Below are 21,097 nucleotides of genomic sequence, written 5' to 3'. Positions count from 1 at the left end.
CCATCAGCAGATCTCTCCCTTTCTAGATGGCCTCTCTTCGGGACTGAAAATCTGTGCCTCAGGAAGGAGAAGCTTCGGGGCAGAGGCTTCTGAGGGGAACCTTAATTTTCATTCCCCCGTTCCTTCCCCACAGGCTTTTCCGATAGAGGGGTTTGAAATGTTAGACGACGGCCTTATTAATGGTGGCATTTCAAACCTGAAACTTTTATTAGGACTCTTCCACTCAGGAGAGACACATCTGGTGAACATTCCCAATTAAACTGAAGGCTCCACAAGAATATGGAGTGAGTGGCATGAGGCTGCCATGACCAGAATAGTTATGAGGGAATGCTTAGTGCCATGGAGTCAAATGGGCACTAAAGGCACCACGATGTCAGGGTGAGCACCCAATACCACACTGAAAATACCTGTGCTGGTTTGAGACTCTGACACTAAAGGATTTTGCTTCATTTCAGTGACAGCACACAGTCGGAGGAAGGAATTGTTGAGCTGTTTCACCTCAGAGGTTTCTAAATCAGTGGGACTTCTCATGAAATTGGGGGTTGCTCAGTTTTGATTTTAGCTGCAGGCTGGCAGGGCACTTGTGCTGTGCTGGAAGCCCAGTAGAGTAGTTTAATAATGACAGCGGTTCTAATAGATCACAGAGATTTAAGGGAAACCCGTGGCAAAGAGACAAAGCAGTAAGATGAAGCAGATACGAGGATGAGAAATCCTGGATGATGGGAGGAATTACTAGTGTACATCCAAAGATTTCTATAGAAAGTTGGGACAGATAATTCTTTGTCCTCCCGAAGCAAATGGAGGAAATTTGATGCATACATTTCTTCCTTCTCTTGATCCTTTTAACATACTATGATTATGTCACATCAGTAAAGAAATCCTAAGACAACAAACAAAACAAAAGCTTTTCCTTACAATGTACTAATGTATAGACAGAAATACAATGAATCTTTTAAAAATGAAAGCCTGAGAATAAATCTATCCTGTTAAGGAAGTAAAAGTGCATCATACCAATATGCAAAACTGTCACTGTTCTATTAAACTCAATGCATTCTTTGTGACCCAATCCATAATAAAATAAATAAAATGTCACCCTCTTAAAATGAATGACTACCATGGGCCTGATCTTCTCTCAGTTATACTGGTTTCATACAGGAGTACTCCACTGAAGTCTATGGAGTTATATGGATGTAAAGCTGGGGAGAGAGAAGAATAAGGATCATCAGGCCTATCCCTGAAAAAGGATGGACCCTTTGATAGATGAACACACACACAACACACACACTTATGAGTGAGAAGCATTTTCACCCACCTATTTCATCCCCTAGAGACGAGTTCAGTATTGCACCAGCAGACATAACTACGGCACAGCTTCCGAAGCCATGTGGATACAGTTTGCCCAGTGGAATTTGAGGAACGTGCTTTTCCCATCCAAGAGCTGAAAAGGGGGCCTCCTTGCCATCTATTGTTTTCACATGCACCCTGTCCTTGAGCTCACAGATGAGCTGGTCTCCTGTCAGTCTGGAGTTTCGTTTCCCTTTGAACCGCACCCCATGCTTGTTGGTGTTCAGATAGTCTTTCATAGCTTTCTGCAGGCGAGGGTTCAGCATCTTGGAGGAGACATCCCCTTTCCAAAGCCTATAAAGGACGGATTTTGACATTGTGGAATATAAACCATCCCAATCATCAGACTCATCAAACAGCTGGCTTCTCCTGTGTGTCGGGTTTCTTTTCTTTGTTCTTTTCTCATGGGTCCATTTTTCCTGTAAAACATTTTCCTTCTGATCATCCTCATTGGGAGAGATGAATTTCACTATCTCTTGAATGTTGCTGTGTTGCCGAGGCTGGCCAGCAGCAAATAAATAGTTGTCATCCCCTTGATAGAAAGCATTTTTTGATTTTCTCCCTATCTGGGAAGGAAAATACTCTTCTTCATTTTCAAAGCCATCTTCTAGATCAATCCACTTTTTAATGCTTCCGGTCCCCAAATTAAATGAATCTAAGAGCTCTTCGTTAAGAAGCACCTCGTTCCTATCTATGGTTTCGGAGGATGATGGGTCATGTATTGCTCCCATAATAACTCTCTGCTTGCCCTGAATGGGCAAGAGCCTCTTCGTCTCAGTGTAAGAGAAGGAACTTGGAACTGGTTCAGCAGCGTTGCTATCTGTAAAATAGATGAAGATCACCAAGAAAAGGAGACCCCATGCAAATAGCCCAAACAGCATTAGTTGTTTCCATTGCTTCAAGTTAGGTTTCATGGCAATGCCTGTACCGACTCCTCTGTGCCTTGAAGTATTGGTGAAGGGGAATGAAACCTGAAAAAAATATCAAATATTAATCAAGAGCTGTTCTGAAAACAGAAAAAACGTAGAAGTATATTAACAAGTTCTGGGAAGAGTAGGCTCAGTGCATACACAGCAGCGTGGGAGTCTCAGGGGAAGAAACAAACATAGCCACTCTGGGACACCATATAGGTGACACACTTTGTCTCTATCCACATGGTGACAACTGCTGGCTACAGAAGTCGTCTCTGGTGGCCAGTTTATAGAGCAACATTGGAACCTGCTTTGGAGGAGGTCATTTACTTGTCGGCTTCTGCTGTACCCAATACACCAAACTTAATAATGTGCACTATGGAGAAAGTCCAGCTCCCTCTCTCTGTGGCCATGGAAGGTTATGTGCAGTCAAACTACTATGATTCTTCTGTATAAATGTCAAGGAGTTACGTAGACAGTACACACGGCCTCTACATGGCACAGAGCCTTGCTGTGCATAGGAGCTAGTGAGGGGAGGCAGGCTGGGATGGGGCCTTATTCATTTACATGGGATACCTCCATTTTATATGGTTAAATTATGCAAGTGGATGTACACACCGCTGCAAGTTGTTCTACAAACTATTCAGCAACATATTAGCCTCAGGCTGTGCTGTGGATAACTGTGTAACCTCAGCATGAATTTCAAATATGGATGGGTCTTACTGCAGACTTTGAGCCCAATTCTTCTCTCACACAGGTATAAATCAGAAATAACTCATGTGAAGTCAATGGTGTAACACTGGAGGAAAGCCAGCGCAAGTGAAAGGAGAATTAGGCCCACTACTCCTACAGAAACAGAAATCGGCTGCATGTAGTAATATGCTGGCGGCACATTTGTATTTTGAAGGACAAATTTCATTTGTCATAGAATAACATCGAGCACAGTGTATGTCTATTTCAGCTGTGTCACCTCATGCTTATACTACTACTTCTATGGCCTGATTATCCCATGTTGCACTGGTTTTACATTGATGTATCGCTACTGAAATTTTCCTCAGCTGGTGTAAATTGGTGTTGCGTCATTGCACCATCTGAACGATCTTATCTGGCCCAATGGCTTTAAAACCGGTGTAGTCCAGCAGAATATCAGGCCCTTTATATGCAAAACAACTGTCTTTTTCACATCCCCTGTACAACACTTTCTGTGGTATTAGTGGAAAGAACACAGTGGATTTTTGTATGCCAAGAGTTAGCCAATTTCTAAAAGAGCGAACTTTTAGACAAGCCACTAAATATGCAGACAAAATCGGACAAGCCACTAAATATGCAGCTCAAGGATAGCAACACTTTTAAAAAAAAAAAAAAATCAGGTATAGGCTCGGAAATTTGCACTTTACCCACAATGCTGGGATTGTGGAGGACTTTTAGGGACAAAATCCTGGAAAAATGAAGTAAAATCTGAGTGACAGGACTTTACTCCAAGGAAGATACATTGCAGGGCTGTTGGCTTGTCACAGACATTGGGATGCTCTTTACCACTGAGCTGACCAGCAACAGAAGAGCATATTATGGCAGGGTGGGGCAGAGGATCAGCCCATACATCCAGACACACATGGGGAGGATGCAGTAATGCAAGTGGGGCTTTGCAGATGCTAAGACCCGGGGGTGCCAATCACCCAAGTTAACTGTGTAGTAAAGCTATTTCCTATTTTTCTAGTCTAGGCAAAGCCTCGAGCAGCAAAAGAGTAGCTGACTTGGGGCCTTACAAATGTCCAAGTAGAGACACAATATCACAGTGTCATAGCTGAGTGGCCAAGTTTCACTGCAAACAAACTTACTTCTAATACACAGAAGAAATTAATCAGTGTAACAGTGAACAGATAATTCCCATGCGCTGCAAACACTCAGCTTGGGTTATACAAAACACCTGGAAAAATACCTATTATGCAAACTGACCCATTTCCTACTCCCCCACTCTGTCGGTGCAAGATGAGTCTCTTCAGTATGTTCACGAGTGCTGTTTCCACTTTTAAAAGGCTCAAGGCTACTTCTGTCAGGAGACTGCTTACAGTGTGATTGTTGTGTAACTTAGATCTGCACTGACGTTATTCTAACCTGCCCACTCAGCGTTCAAATGATTTGCATTTGTTAATCAGCATTCTTTGCCTGTCTGAACCACTCTCATCCCTTTTTATCATTTTCCCTGCTGGTTTCCATCCACCCTCTGCTTTTCAATGACTGCCTTCCGGACAGCACACATGATAAGTTACCCTTTGCTCATTCAGGTGTTCCTCTAGCTAAGTATACATTTCATGTTTGCAGTGTTGGTCCCAGAATATTAGAGAGATGAACGGGGGGGGGTGAGATAATGTCTTTTATTGGTCCAACTTTGGTGAAAGAGACAAGCTTTAAGGCTTACACAGAGCTTTGCTTCCGGTCTCGGAGCTCTGTTTAAGATCAGACAGCTGTCTCACCAGTAGAAATTGGTCCAATAAAAGATACTACCTCACCCACTTTTTGTCTCTATACATTTCATGTAAGTTTCACAAAGGAAGTATCTTTCACAACCCTTCTAACAGTCCAGTTTTCAGTGGCTTAAGTCATTGAGGAAGAAGGCACTAACATTTTCCACTGATTTGTGAAACACATCTATTTAAAAATAATCCAGCATGAAATCTTACATATTTCTCATTTTCACTACATTTTATTACCAGAAGACTGTAAGAGGCAAAACAGTTTTGGTAGGCGTTGGCTTGTTTTTTGTCACGCAATGAATTTTTTTTTCAAAAAGCAACGGACATTTATACGGCTGTATAGTTGTTAATGCAAACAGAAGTAGTGACACATCAAGCTTAAATCAGAAACCTTAGTAAAAACATCAACAATTTACAGAACAACCTTTGGATGTATAAGATCCTTTGCAAAGTTTTTATCCCATGGAACAGGAGGTGAGGTCAGGCCCCAAACATGAAGGATATCAGGGATCTCATGGACACCTGGGCCATCCAGGTGAGTCTCTGTGCTTCTTCACCAACTCTGGGCTTCCAATAAGGCCACATATACACCCCATTCCCCCACAGTTAGCATTGACCTCTGGCCACCACTACCCCAGTTAAAAGGGGAGCCACATGACACAAGTAATATAGCCCCAAGGAATACCTGCAAGTCCAGAGAGCCATCAGTCTGACCTGGCCCCCTCCACCAAGCATGCAGCTACCAACTCTCCACTCCTAGCAAATCCCCTCCCATCTCACAGATCCAGGCTTTGTGAGGTCTTGGGAAGGTAAGGAAGTAAGGCAGTGCAGATTTGTCCAGGACCCCTCCTTCCCCACCCACATTTTCCAGAGTAGAAGGGGTGGAACAGTCACACATGGAGGGGGTCTCTCTGTGAGCAGCTCTGATGCTCATAACTGGGCCTGAATGATTTTTGTTTCTTGAAAATGAACATGCCAATTGTTGAGATGACAAAAATGCTGCATAGGAAACAAGAGATGTTTAGTAAAGACAGAAAAATAACACCAAGCTCATAGTATACGAATTAATCGGACTAAGGACTTCCGTGGATTTCCAGTACTTCTGTCCAGGCAGCTAGCTCATGATGCAAATCTCAGACTATAAAAGGAAATCTAGACCAGTCTCCATGTCTTCTCCTTGGTCCAATAAGTTCTAAATGTGCCACCCCAGATTTACCTACCCCCTTACTTACACACAATGAGACTACTTGGGTATTAAGAGGCTACCCACACTGAGCAAGGCTGGCACAATGGAGAATGTAGTTGAAGATAAGATAGTATCTTCTTCAGCAAAGGTAATAGTGTCCCTTTGGCAGCCCTGTAGCTCAAGATCTTATCTTGCTGCATCTCTCCTGAGCAGTCGACACTTCTAAGCATTAGCTGATGTCTAAGCTCCAACTCCTGTCTGGAGAGTTTTTGTCTTCAGCCAGTTTGCTTGCAGAAAAGCCAGTTGAAACTATATCTCGGTCAGAGGGTCATTTATTGATTTAATAAAATACTAACAATGTATGGACAGCAAAAGGCAAAACCATGTATATTTTTTAAATTTCCAGAAAATGACCCTAATTCTCAATCAAAATTAAATCAAGCACAATTTTTCCAATGAAAGCAGCAGTCTATGGGAGGCGTAACTTTGTTCTGCTAAGATTCAAGTGACTGGTGTGCTGCCTCTCTGCTGTAACTCCCATTGTTTCGTAACAAGGAGCACTTTCAGTTTTTCTAAGCCAGGCCTCCTGACTATTTATTAAACTGAGAAGAGATGGGTGAAGGAGATCCCTTTGGAACATTCCTCCCTTTCAAGGCTGCCTATTGTTAAATTAATCTGCATAGACCCTAGCAGCTAAGAGGTCGGCATGGTTCAAGTTGATGTTCTAAGTTTTGCACTGTTATGTTAAACAGGGTTTTTCTTGGCTGCAGTTTTACAAAGAGCAGGTCACCTTGGGGTTATTTGGGATACTGAATGTTAGTTGCAGGCAGACATTCCCAGGGTGCTGGAAATCAGACTAGAGTTTATTTCACGGAAACCTTACGTAGCCTGAGTAGATAGGATGTGCTGCTTTAGTCAACTAATTCCATGGTATTAAGAAACCTCTGTCATGAGTCAAGACAGCTGGAGGCTGCAATTCTAGGGTAAACGCCACGCACCCTTGCATGAGGGAGGTGCCAAATTATTTTTTAGCATTATCTCACTATTGCTACATAGGCCTGTACAGTATGCAGCAAAACTGACAGACCCCTGCAGATGGTGTCTGCCAAATATATATATTGGTTTGTTTGTGGCATAGGAACTTGTCTATTGGCTATAATTAGGCCTTCTAATTAATGAATCGCTCTTGGACAGCCTCATATTTACCAGATAAGTCAACTGTATTGAGTTGGCAGCTTTACACCACCCGTGGGTTCCACAAGTAGAATCCCCAACTGGCTGTTTAAACCAGCTTTCCATCCTCGTTCTGATGCCACAAGAGTACAAAGAATACAGAGAAGAGCCAAAAATCAGCTGAGATATTATATAGATCATCCTCATTTCAAATAGGTTTCCTGGAAAACATTATACAGTATATAATAGTACCTACTGATGTTTCTAGAAAACAGCATGTTATTTGTCTAATCAACAGAAACTATCAGTATGTGTTAGCAATATACAGCTGCTGAAAGTGTCAGTTACCTCTAGAAATCTAGACTTCTAGATTGATTAACTTCTAGAAATGAACTTCAGCATTACCACACTGTTACACATAGTCCTGAAAGAGATCCATTTCTCAGCTTGTCACAACAGTACCTGGTAAGGGCCCAAACCTGCAACTCTCACTCATGTGAGTAGTATTTACACATAAACAGTCCAGTCTCACTGATCTCAGGCCCTAAAGTAGCATGTTATTTTGTTTCAATTTGCTCTAGTCTGACATTTTTTATTTCCCTTCGCCTATCACGAATTGGAATAGAGATTATTGTTAAAGTTTATTTATAGTGTAATAGTGCCCAACAGCTCTGATTAGCATCAGGGTCCCATTGAGCCAGGAGCTGTACATACCTAATTATCTACGTGCAGTCCCTGCCCCAAAGATCATAAACCTAAAACGCAAACTAAACAAAAGGTGGGGATAAGGATGAAACATACAAGTAAAGCAATTGTGTTGATGGGTGTGTGCTTTGTTAGCTCTTCTTCTATTTATTCAGTTATATTATTCTTTTTATTGAGAGGGACCACAGTAAAGTGAGAGAGAATGGCAGGAAGGAGGGAACTCAGATGAAAGGAATAGGAAAAGAGGAAGGAAAGGGGATATTGAGGGTCAGAGAGAGGACAGAAGGAAGGAAGGGCTAGAGTAGAGCATTTTAATGGGGTCGCCAAGGCTGGCTTTAGACTTGCTGGGGCCTGGGATCAAAGCTCGAGCTCCAGCGCCTGGGGCTGGGGCCAAAGCCCAAGCCCCATCACTCAGGGCCGGGGCCGAAGCCAGAGGGCTTCAGCCCTGGGTGGCGGGGCTCAGGTTACAGGCCCCCTGCCTGGGGCTGAAGCCCTTGGGCTTTGGCTTTGGGCCCCCTGCCCGGGGTGGCGGTCTCGGTCTCTGTCCCTCCTTCTGGGGTCGTGTAGTAACTTTTGTTGTTGGAAGGGGGTCGCGGTGCAATGAAGTTTGAGAACCCCTGGGCTAGAGAACAGCACAGAGTGAAGCTGGCGGCACAGAGACTGTGAAACAGGCAGCCAATGAGACAGAAAGTGTTCACAGTTTCAGCTGGGAAAAAAAACAAACAAACAGCCCACATCCAGGAAGTGTGACACCTGGGGATGGGAGAGGGGCATGATGTGTCTCTGCTGGGCTTCTTCCTGTCCTACTGCCGCCACCAGTTGCACTGGGGGAGTTCCTGCTGCTCTGGAGCAAGGCTGGCTTCACCCATGTGTGTCCTACTCTGCTTTCCTTTAGCTTATGTCGTTTGGGAAAAGGAGGCCACTGATGCCTTAGGAATCCCCACATTACAGTCTGGGTGAATTGCAGGACCCTAGCTGTGCGTCTCCCTGCCCCTCCCAAAGGGCTGGCTCAATCCCAAGGAGGTGCTTCACTGGTCCCCCCAGCCCATGGTGTATGAGGAAGGGAGAAATCACTGGGCCTGGTGGGTAAAGCATGCCCCTTTTATTTCTACTATTCTATTAAATCAGATTTCCTCCTTGCTCTGAGTTCTGTGATGGACTTGTTGGTCTGTATTTGAAACAGAATGCATATTTTTTATCATAAGCCTCATAGGAGTGTTATTTGACACACAGTAGTAACTGTTGATGAGAGAGGAAATTCTAAAATACAAGTGCATTGGCACGGTGTGACCAATCATTTAGAACACAAGCAGGAAACTGTACCCATTTTCAATCCTCTCTGATTTTCTGTGAAACCGATTCCCCCTGCCCACTCCTTTCAATTTAGAGAAGTTAATGAATTTCTTTTCTCCTGCAAAACTGCAGTTCAAAGCGGCATGCTCCTGTATTCTGACCTCAGGCTTAACCAAGCATGACTACAGGAATCTTCTATAGCATTGCAGCTAGAAATATAGAGGGAGGGAAATAAATGGCCCATTCAAGAAAAGGAAAATACTCAACCAGCATATTTTTTTAGGGATAGCTTTAGATATGTGTTTCTGCAGAAACACATAATTTAACAAAAGAAAGGAAGTGTTTTGAGTTTGTTTGTTTTAAGCTTGACAGGATGAACAATTTGCAGTCTCACCAAATCATACAAACCACAGTGACGACTCACCAGAAAAAATGTTTTAAGTCTTTGTGCAGTTCTACACGGTATGCAACAGCTCATTTTATTTCTGCTTTCAGCCAGGTTAAAATAAAAGGCTTCTTTTCTTTGCTCTATAAAGGTTTGTAGTCGCTGTATGACTCTAACTTAACACAGCAGTTATCGCAGCACAAAATAGAACTCTAAATTGCTTCCTGGAAGAGGGAAATGTTTATGCTCACAATCATATGAACACAGTAATCATGGTTCCAAAAGTTATTTAAACATTATTACAAAAACTTAGCCCAAACTCACATCTGATATCTAAGCAGGAATGGTTTGAAGAGTTTGATTTTCCATTTGAAGTCTATAATGCTCTTGACATTTTTCCTTCCTTTAAACTGTCAGAATATAATGGTAAATTCTACACCTCCAGAATAAATCTCTATTGTATACTCCGGTAATGTATGAACTGTAGCACTTTGGTTTTTTTAAATCTTAGATTTCAATTATAATCACATTTAAACTGGCCATTTTCCATTGGTACTAGAAAGGAAACAAGACCTTGTTTTAAAATGAACTTTAAAAATATGAAGTGTGGTAAAAATAATTCTCATTTCTTAGTTCTATCTTTAGGCTAAATAATACTTGCCTTACACAAGCATATCTTTAGCAGTATAAGGGACTACTCACACAAGAAGTAAATTCAATTGATCCTTCTTTAACTGTATAATGTAATTTATTGAACTATAAGGAGCATTTGAGTCTTCACCATTATAATTAATGTTTTATTTATATACACACACATGCACATATGTATATTCAGTCTTCCCTACAAACTTACTTCGTCTGGGCTGAAAGTTGGAATGAAAGATTTCATCCTGCGGGAAAGATGGCCAAACTAAAGAATAAAATCAGTTTGGCCCATTTTAGATAAGTATAATCAAAAACTGAAGTTTTCTAGAATGACATATATTCATTTTTCTTTTGCATATTTAAAAAAGACTACAGCCTTTAACATGCCAACATTGCTGATGACAAGCCAACCAACACTAGCTAGATGTTTTGTTTGGCTTTATAAAACAAAATAATGTGGTATTAATGCATTTTCTCCATTCTGGCACTGTTGTGTGCATAGCTCAGTGATTTACTACTTTAGACCAACTTTAGATCAACAGATCTTTTCTTCTGTATGTAATCTGATGCTAACCACCGGACTTGGCCATGAATTCTACCTGTCTGGAAACTTTGCAGCTATGCAGGAGGTCTAAGCATTATCATCATTCAAATAGTGTGAGGAACCTTGTAAATTAAATGAAGATTATGAGTCTGATTCTCTCCTGCCTTGCACATTGTATAGTCATTTACACGTGCATGCCATAGATATAAAACATTGCCATTCTGAACTTTTAGCACTTTATATTCACTTTGTATACATGTGAATATGCAATATGCAAGGCAGTACAGAATCAGGCCCTGTCAAGGTTCCTTCCCCACTCTGAACTCTAGGGTACAGATGTGGGGACCTGCATGAAAAACCCCCCTAAGCTTATTTTTACCAGCTTAGGTTAAAACTTCCCCAAGGTACAAACTATTTTACCTTTTGTCCCTGGACCTTATTGCTGCCACCACCAAGCGTCTAACAAAAACAACAGGGAAAGAGCCCACTTGGAAACGTCTTTCCTCCCAAAATCCCCTCAAGCCCTACACCTCCTTTCCTGGGGAAGGCTTGACAAAAATCCTCACCAATTTGCATAGGTTAGCACAGACCCAAACCCTTGGATCTTAAGAACAATGAAAAATCAATCAGGTTCTTAAAAGAAGAATTTTAATTAAAGAAAAAGTAAAAGAATCACCTCTGTAAAATCAGGATGGTAAATACCTTACAGGGTAATCAGATTCAAAACAGAGAGAATCCCTCTAGGCAAAACCTTAAGTTACAAAAAGACACAAAAACAGGAATATACATTCCATTCAGCACAACTTATTTTATCAGCCATTTAAACAAAACAGAATCTAATGCATATCTAACTAGATTGCTTATTAACCCTTTACAGGAGTTCTGACCTGTATTCCTGCTCTGGTCCCGGCAAAAGACAACACAGACAGAGAGAACCTTTTGTTTCCCCGCCCTCCAGCTTTGAAAGTATCTTGTCTCCTCATTGGTCATTTTGGTCAGGTGTCAGCGAGGTTGTCTTAGCTTCTTAGCCCTTTCCAGGTGAAAGGGTTTTTCCTCTGGCCAGGAGGGATTTAAAGGTGTTTACCCTTCCCTTTATATTTATGACAGGCCCTTTGAAAACAATGGCATTATATTGGTGAAAAACTGGTGTAAGCAAGTCTGTCTGGACTGCAAAATTAGCCTGGTTAGTCACTTTTGCTGTGAAATTTAAAAGAAGGGTCCTAACTGTTCCCATGCTAGTTTTGCACCTCAGTAATTCTATAATTTACTCCTGATTTACACCAGTATAACTGAGACCAGAATCAGGTCCCAGGTGTATTTTTAGATCCATAAGCCAGTGCAGAAGATCTGTTAAACAGTAAATATATTTCTTCTAAAGCCTTAAATTGTAAGCTCTTTGACTGTCTTTTTGTTCTGTGTTTGTACAGCACCTAACATAGTGGAGTCTGTGTCTGTGATTTAGGGCTCTCAGGAACTACATTAATACAAACAACAACAACTTTTGATCGAGGCTGTTTTTGTGCCTTTACCTCTCGAGGAAAGGCTCAATTTAAATAATGACTGAAGTCGGAAGCCAGTCAGTTTACGTAGAATATATTCCCCTTCTCCTATTATCCCAACAGGTAAAATTCTCCGGTTTCACGCAACATTTGTTAGCACTTGTTTCAAATGTTGTGTCTTTTTGGTTTTCAGCCAATAAGTAGATCTATGAAATACCATTCACTTCACTTGAACATGTCTCTCTAATCACCTTTAAGTAACAAGGATAAGCAAATTCTGCTTAAGATGTTTTCCTCATGAAGGGAAGGGGAAGCGAAGACATGCAGCTGGTGGGCAGTTTGCTTCAAGCCCAGAGACAACCCCTATTCCCAGATGCTGCCCCTGGGCCCTGCTTGGGATTCTGTCCTTCATATCAGCTAGCAGATGTTAGATACATTTGAAGTTCTCTTCTCCTCTCTCCCCCGACCCAATTCCTTACACTCCTGTAAACAGATCTCTCAGAGTAGGCTTATTGTGTTATAATTTGAACTATTTCTGAGGGTCACCCCATCCCAAAACCACCGGCCAAGATTTATTTAGTAATGGTCCGTCACAGTGGCGATATAATAATTACCCAGCAGGAGAGAGCTGGGGTGTGTGTGTGTGTTACACTGTGATAAAAAGTATCCACGGTAATACAACTGGTTGTCCAAAAAAACAAAAAACAAAACAAACAAACAAAACAGGGATTTTATTTAAACCAGAACAAATGGAACAGGATTCCACCGACCTACAACAACATTAAATAGATGAAGGATATATATAATAAAAAAAAATTAATGGTTCAAATACACATACACACACTCTCACTTACTACTAAGTGTACTTAACTAACTATAACTAACTAACTAAATAAATAAATAAATCTATATCTATCTCTATATGCACAGGCTGTTATCTTATAGGTCATCATAAGTTTGTTCAAGGTTCCTCTTTCCCCAAATTTCTCACTGGGTGCTAACACCCAAGTCTGTCTTTGAGTTTCAAGCACCCTTGTGACTTCCTGAAGAGATGGATTCAACTCCAGGGATGCTTGCGGGGGGGGGGGGGGTCGGGGGAGGGTTGCTGAGCACTAGACCAGACCCACTGAATCTGAAGGACCTTTGGTTCTCCTGTTCTGGATGTCTGGGACAACATGACTCAATGATAGGAGATGACTGGAACCGATGCTCAGGAACAAACAGGAATGAATGCTCAGGAACACACCATCACACATGGACTGACTTGACCAGCCAGCCTTAAACTAAAGAGACCCTCATCTGCGGTCTGTCCTGCCCAAAACTCAGTCTCTCCACTTACCCTCGGTTTCTCTCAGTCACTCCCAGTTTTTCTCAGTTTACTCACAGACTCTCTCGCTCAGACTCCACACTGGCCTGCCTTTGTCCCTCAAACGTTCCCTTCTCCTCCAACTTGCACTTCCCCTTCGTCTCAGCAGCGGGGTCACCTTCTTTCCATAGAAAACAGATGATTCACCCTGAACACACCCTAAATTATATATCCCCATACAAGGTGGAGTCCCTTTACAATATCTACACAGAGAGGGATCTCCTGGAAGCTAAAAGTGGTAGGTTTCCCCTGCTCGACCTTTGCCCCAGCCTGCCCATCCTCCATCTTCTTTTCTGGGTCCTCCTCTCTTGAATAGTTCTTAGGGCTAGATTCGCAAAGGAACTGAGATGTCTAACTGCCACTTTAAATGCTTAAATCACAGATTTTAGCTCCACTGGTACTCACAAACCCCCTGCTCAGCTTCTGTCGAATCCTGTAGGCTCCTAAACTTTATTCTGTAAAACAGGGGTAGTCAATTATTTTTTATCAAGTTCCAAATTTCTTGGTCAAGGTCTAGATTCCAGAGAAAATAATAAAAAGAAATAATAATGGTAATAATAAGTAAACAAAAAGATTTCAGGGTCCATTCAAAAGCATCTGGCGGTCCAAATATGGACCATGGTCCACTTATTGACTACCCCAGCTGTAAAAGTTTCCTAGGCATCTATGTTTCTGTCTCTCTGAATATGTATTGCTGCCTCACTCTCAGCATCCAGATACCTATCTCCTGCCTAAGCCCCAATGCAATGTACGAACTTGGAGAAGACAGAGAATTCCTCTGCCTAACTTGCCTCCGGAGCCTGATCTGGTAAATGTGCCCAGACCACACCTAATTCCATACAAAATGGCTGAACGCATAGGAGGAAAGAAGGAGGATGACCTCCCTCAGAACTTTTACCGCAGTGGTTAGGTTACTCACTTGGGATAAGGGAAAGAAGGGATTTGAACAGGAATCTGCCACCTCTCAGGTAAGTGAGGTTGTCCTTTTCCTCCAAAAAAGGTCACAGCTGAGAATCCCAAGCAGAGGTAGTTCCCTCCCTCCAGCCCTGATTCAGGCACCCAACTTCCTGAGAGGCGCAGAATTTAGCATACACCCATCTCCTTGGCATCTCCCATTGGCTAGCTTAGGTGGGACACTGCCTAGCACGTCGGCTTTTGTGAATCCCATTCTTAGGTACCTATCACCCTCCCTTCGTTAGAAGCCTGAATGCCTACCTCTAGCTTTGTGAATCTCAGTGAGTTTCTAAGCACCTGAAAGTTAGACATTGGGATGCTGAATATCTCAACACCTAAATCCTTTTGTGAATCTACCCCACTGCCTACCTTTGTTAATTCTTCTTCTCCTCCTTCTCACAAAGCATCTTTACAGAAACAAGGACAAGTACCGCACCACCATTCATTCTTGTCCATGACGTCTTCCTCCATTAAGTTCAGCGTGGTCATGTCCCAGCCTCTGACATCCTGCCATCTAGGCTTATCTACACATGGAAGTTATTCCAGAATAAGGTAGACTGTGAATTTAAAGTGGGATACTCCATGTGTAGACACTCTTATTCTGGAATAAATATGCCTTTTTATTCCTGAATGGCTCCATGTGTAGACAAGCTCTTAGCTGGAAGGTGAAAAACTGAAAAAGCATGAAGACTCAATTACCCTCTGGCCTCTAAAGGTGGTCCTTCATGGTCACAGCTAAAACACATTGGCAGAGCCAAGTGTTGGGAGGCTTGCTCACCCCTGCCATTGACCATACTGTACCTGTTCTGGTAAGAAGACTATATGTCCTTCATGCTTCTCAAGTACCAAACTACCTTCAAAAATATACTATCCATTGCATGGATTTGAAATTGTTGTTTTAGTGCCAACAATGTTCACGGCACTTCAATGATGTCTTTAAGTAGAATTTAAGGATATACATGCAGTGACACAGAGTTCCTCCAACACAGATGCACATGCCACCAAAAAACCCTCTGTTTCATGCTTCTATGAAGTCTAGCTTCTTACAAGCACAATCAAAATGACTGGACAGAGGGTCCAGAAGAAGAGCTCCAGGAATTTTAATCTATGTATGATACATAGTGATCTTGAAAAAACATTATCTTGAATAATTTACTTTTCAATATTTCACGTTTAGTTTTTGTGGCCCTGATTTTTCATAATAAATGTCCATCAGGCAACATTAGGCCCAGGCGAGGAGGATACACTCTGAAGCCTATGTTTGGCATTTGACATACAAACTACAGCTTATATTTAGCCATAGATTCTGGATGAACAATGACTAGGTATCTGAGCAGTGTAAGTCCTCATAAGTCTGGAATGCCCCACCTCTGTAAAGCCTATCTGACAAGTAAAGAGAGAGATCCAAACTGGTCTATATCCACTATTTGGCTCATCTTTCTGATTGGAAGATTTTACTCTTCTTTTCCAAACTGCTGTGGAAAGCTTGAGAGAATTTCATAGTGTTGACCTAGTATAATCAGCACTAACTCCCATCTGTTTTAGATTTTCACTGTTGTATGCAGTGTTGTTGTAGCTGCGCTGATCCCAGGATATTAGAGACAGAAGGCGAATGAGGAAATATCTTTTATTGGACCAACTTCTGTTGGTGAGAGAGATAAGCGTTCAAGCTTGCACAGAGGTTGTCTCGCTCACCACCAAAATTGGTCCAATAAAAGGTATTTCCTCATTCCCTTGTTCTCTCAGATTTTCACCTAGTTGAGGCCCTTACATTGCAAGGCGCAGAGTCCCTGTGCCTTCAACAAAGGACTCAAGCTGTGCCTATGAACTAAACTTTCCCCCTCACGTGGGGGAAATCTGGCTCCCACTCAATTCAATGCGAGCTGTGCATGGGTAAAATTTGGCCATTAACATTTAATGTAAAGCTCACTGATGAACCACTGTGAAATTTATTCATACAGCAGCAGGAGCTCAAGAATGTTCTGAGCAGTGCAATTTATTAGACCAAGTTTACAGAAAATAACCTACACTTATTTTTATGAATACGAGGAATGAATAGATTCATAGAGTTTAAGACCAGAAGGAGCCATTAGATCACCAAGCCTGACTTCCTTTATATCACAGGCCATTAAATTTCACCTAGTTACCTATTTATTGAGCCCAATAATTTGCATTGGCTAACGCAGATCTTTCACAAAGAATCTCTGGTTTTATTTATCCCTTATGGCATCCTGCTCTTAGTTTCTCCTGGAATTCTTCAGTAATTACGTACACAAAATATTTTGTATATACGAGCATTGTAGTCAAATTCTGGGCCAGATTCTCATGTTTACCTAAACTGCGGTTGTCAAAAGATCCAAGTGGGGAGAGGAGACAGAAATATCATTACGCCACCTTCACATCTCTCTTGGACCTGAGGTTAGCCAGGGTCCAGTTAAGCCCCTGGTGTAAATTTACAGCAGCCTCAGAGCAGCTCAAATTGTGCCATCTGGTAGTGGTCCCAAGAGGTATTCGCCAGTCTAGAATAATAAGGAATTCTAGCCTGACCCTGGCACATCCCCTACACAGAGTTGGGGTGTAAGGTAGTGTAGAGCAGTGGTCTTCAATCTTTTTATGCACAAGATCACTTTTTGAATTTAAGTTCAACCCAGGATCTACCCCGCCCATTCCCTGAGGCCCCACCCTTTCCCTGAAGCCCTGCCTTGTTCACTCCATCCCCCTCTCCCCTCCATTGCTTGCTCCCCCCCACCCTCACTCACTTTCATCAGGCTGGGGTAGGGGGTTGGGGTTCGGGAGGGGGTGCGGGCTCTGGGCTGGGGCCGAGGGATTCAGAGTGTGGGAGTGGGCTCCAGGCTGAGCCTGGGGCAGGAGGTTGGGGTGCCGGAGGGGGCAAGGGGTGCAAGCTCTGGGAGGGAGTTTGGGTGCAGGAGGGGGCTCTGGGCTGGGGCAGAGTGTTGGCGTGCAGGAGGGGGTACAGGGTGCAGGAGGGGCTATAGGGGGCTAGCTCCAGGAGGGGGCTCAGGGCTGGGGGTTGGTGTGGGCTCCCGCTGGGCAGCACTTACCTCAGGCGGCTCCCAGGCAGCAGTGCAGCAGGGCTAAGCAAGGCAGGCACTCTGCCTGCCCCAGCCCCATACCGCTCCCGGAAGGGGCCAATGCACCCCGACCCCTGGGGAGGCACATGGCTCTGTGCGTTGCCCCTCTCTGCCGGCACTGTCCCTGCAGTTCCCACTGGCTGCAGTTCCCCGTTCCCACCCAATGGAAGCTGCGGGGACAGTGCTTGCAGGCAGGAGCAGCGTGCACAGACCCCTGCCCCTCCACACCTCTGCGGGGCGGGATGCACTGGCCGCTTCCGGAGCGGTGGGGGGCCGGGGAAGGCAGAGAGCGTGCCTTAGCAGTAGCCCGCTGCACCACACAGCCGGACTTTTAGCGGCCGGAGATCGCGATCAACTGGGAGAGTCTCCAGGATCGACCAGTGGATCATGATCGACTGGTTGGTGACCACTCACTTAGAGTATTGTTCTAATCCTCAGTTTTACATTCAGCCCTCAGCTTTCAGTAATACATTCTGTATTCAGTTTTTCAATATACAGCTCTGCTGTGTAACAGTACAGTATGCAGTGTAGGAGCAGCGCAGGTAAAGGAGCATTCGGTTTGTGCTTTCACACCTGCACATGAGGAAGTACAGCAGAACCTTGCTAGTTTGCACTAGTGACTGGCAAACCTGTTAAGAATCACTGAACTTGTGAACTAGCGAATAAATGAACAAATAAAGTAAAATAAACAGAATTTATGCATCACAAACATGTACTTAGTTCATTTATTTTTCAACTGATGCTTAATTTTAATTATTCATGATAATACTGCATAGTATCCTAGTCAATGTAATGAAATATATTTACTAAAAATAATGAAGTCTTCTCAATAGGAAACCTCAATCCAGCACCTGCTATTAAAGCTAATAAATCTTTGCTGAAGAAGGATAGGGAAAGACTTCAGATATGAACATGTGCAGTTTTTCAGGGGAGGGATTGTTTCTTCCTATGTGTTCATATGTCTCTCAGCACATTTTGGGTATTACTGCCATATAGTAGTACAGAGACAAGGCGAGTGAGAGAATATCCTTTATTGCAGTGGTTCTCAAAGCCGGTCTGCTGCTTGTTCAGGGAAAGCCCCTGGTGCGCCGGACCGGTTTGTTTACCTGCCGCGTCCGCAGGTTCGGCCGATCGCGGCTCCCACTGACCAATGAGGTTCGCTGCTCCAGGCCAATGGGGGCTGCGGGAAGCGGCGTGGGCCAAGGGACGTGCTGGCCATCCTTCCCGCAGCCCCCATTGGCCTGGACCGGCGTACCGTGGCCAGGAGGAGCCGCGATTGGCCGAACCTGCGGACGCAGCAGGTAAACAAACCGGTCCGGCGCGCCACGGGCTTTCCCTGAACAAGCGGCGGACTGGCTTTGAGAACCACTGCTTTATTGGACTATCTTCTGTTGGTGACGTGAGACACACAAGCATTTGAGCTTACACAAAGCTCTTCTTCAGGTCAATACAGTAATATAACAATACAGTAAGCAAGATAATATATAGGAATACAGTATGACTTCACTAATTATTTATCAGTATTTTTATTGAATAATGGGTGGAATCCCACTGTATATTCTTACCATGACTAGTATGTGGGGAAAAGAAAGATTTGAGCAGGAACAAAGACAAGAACTGTACATCGGACTGGTTGTTTTATACTGTACATATTCAAACAGCTCATATTTTGTTTCAGCTTAACATATTTAACTCAGGCAAATCATAAAGGGTCCAATTCTGCAAACTTTACATTAATCTACACTTCACTCATGTGTATAAATTGTTCCATTAACTTCAGAGTAAGGAAGTGACAAAACAGCTCTGCTTCTATTAAAACATGCTAGCTATTTAATAAGGGCATGCTTAAGTCCTGTATTGTATCAGAACCTAAAGGAACATGATTTAAAGGAAGAGAATTAATTTTATCACACTCCCATCTGGAGCCTGCTTCTGCAGTTTTTTCTTCACACAATTCCCATTAGCTTCAGCCAGAGATGCGTGCAAAAAATGACTGGTGTGGAATTAAACTCTCCAGGCCCAGCGACTAGATTCGTAAGATCAAAGTTGTCACTATTTAAGATCTAATTTTAAAGACTTACCCCTCCTCCCCAACACATGTACTGCTTTTCCAGATTTGAAAATCATTTCAAAGATTGCTCAGAAAGAGGCAGATATTAGTAACAGTGAACAAATTGACACAGAAATGGACTTATCACACCAACTGCTAATAATGTTTGAAGCTTTAATTATTAGGATTTGATTAAGCTTTTTATTAATCCTGTCCAATGTGCTTCTACATTTCTCAATGAACAGTGTTTATCTGACTTATTTACTAATTACTTACCAATTACAAGTGTCCCTCAGGTCTGAATCATTTTTGGTGTCTTTATAGAAGACATATAAAGAGAAACTAAAGAAGCATTTCTGTGGACTCGGCCAAACAAATGCAAATGCTGACTATTTGTGGGCAGGGGGGTAGAATTTCTAACATTACCACCACACACAGGTAACAGCTTGTGTGTGTCAAACCTTTTCTGCCCCCATCAGTCCCGGATTTCTCCTTAAAGTTTTCAGCAACAAAACAAGGATAACCATTAAAAGCTAGAGCAAAAGAAACGCGCCAGCCTGCAGATACTATAAATGTCACTGTCTCCATAAGGATACCGAATCTGGACAAGCATGTGAAGCATAATCACATATTTTCAAACCACTTAAATAGAACATGCCCAAGGGCATGCTGTAGAGGAGCCAGCATTTTCAGCAGCAGGTAACAGATGCAGTTTCCTTTCCAGGAATCACAGAATCCAAGTTTATGTGAATTCTAATATATCAGTTTGCTGCCAAGCACATTGTTGTAAGAAATGGGCATGTTGGTGTCTTTAGTTTAAAGTTAATTTTGCTTGGCTTCGTAGGGGATCAGAGCCTTTCGAGAAGACTCTTTTAGCATACTTACTTTATAAAGTGTTGTCTTGGGTGGCTGTAGCATTGCCAATATCATTCATACTTAATTTTGTTGTCTTCCTTTGTGCTCCATTTCTACTCCCACTATAGTGTTTGATCATGAAAAAACCACAGGGGCTGAAAGCTTAAAACTGCATCTTATCTCAAATGCTTTCTTTCCAAGGTGGCTACTCTAAATTTCAAAATCCCTCTGAATAGCAGCATTCCTAACTATATCTGTCACAGGAAGAAGACCTGTGAACCAGTTACTACAATGGTACGCCTTGACCCAACCTGTCTTTGCTATTATGAAATTTTCATTCACTTAGTTTGTTTCCAAACCATTTGAAGTGTCAGTGACTTCTGTGATCTTCTTCCTCTGCTGTCTCAGCCACAGATAAATGAAAAGCGACTGAGTGTTTTGATTAGAGAAAGTATTACATTTCAAAGAGGAAACAGACCTCAATTCTGTTTGGCAGATATGAATTAGAAATTCAGTGTCAGATTATGCCTTGAAGGTACTAGCTCACATTGGGGATGATGAGGATTCACACAAAGGGAGGTTGGGATGTTGGAGTGGTGCAGGGTTCCCTCTGTGCAGGAC

The 21,097-nt window shown here is 42.8% G+C and overlaps 1 protein-coding gene across 6 annotated transcripts in view; it reads right to left on the bottom strand.

The window, feature by feature from the left end:
- Nucleotides 1–21,097, bottom strand: part of ST6GAL2 (ST6 beta-galactoside alpha-2,6-sialyltransferase 2) — a 251,632-nt gene that overhangs the window by 28,395 nt on the left and 202,140 nt on the right. For all 6 annotated transcript variants that reach the window (XM_007054611.4, XM_043536374.1, XM_043536342.1 and 3 more), the window contains one exon: nt 1,313–2,315. In XM_007054611.4, the coding sequence (XP_007054673.2) occupies nt 1,313–2,258 (946 nt within the window). In that variant the 5' untranslated portion in view covers nt 2,259–2,315. The remainder of the gene's footprint in view (nt 1–1,312; nt 2,316–21,097) is intronic.

Source organism: Chelonia mydas, chromosome 1 (assembly GCF_015237465.2).
Source record: "Chelonia mydas isolate rCheMyd1 chromosome 1, rCheMyd1.pri.v2, whole genome shotgun sequence".
Lineage (NCBI taxonomy): Eukaryota > Metazoa > Chordata > Testudines > Cheloniidae > Chelonia > Chelonia mydas.
This window is presented reverse-complemented; position numbering and strand designations above follow the sequence as displayed.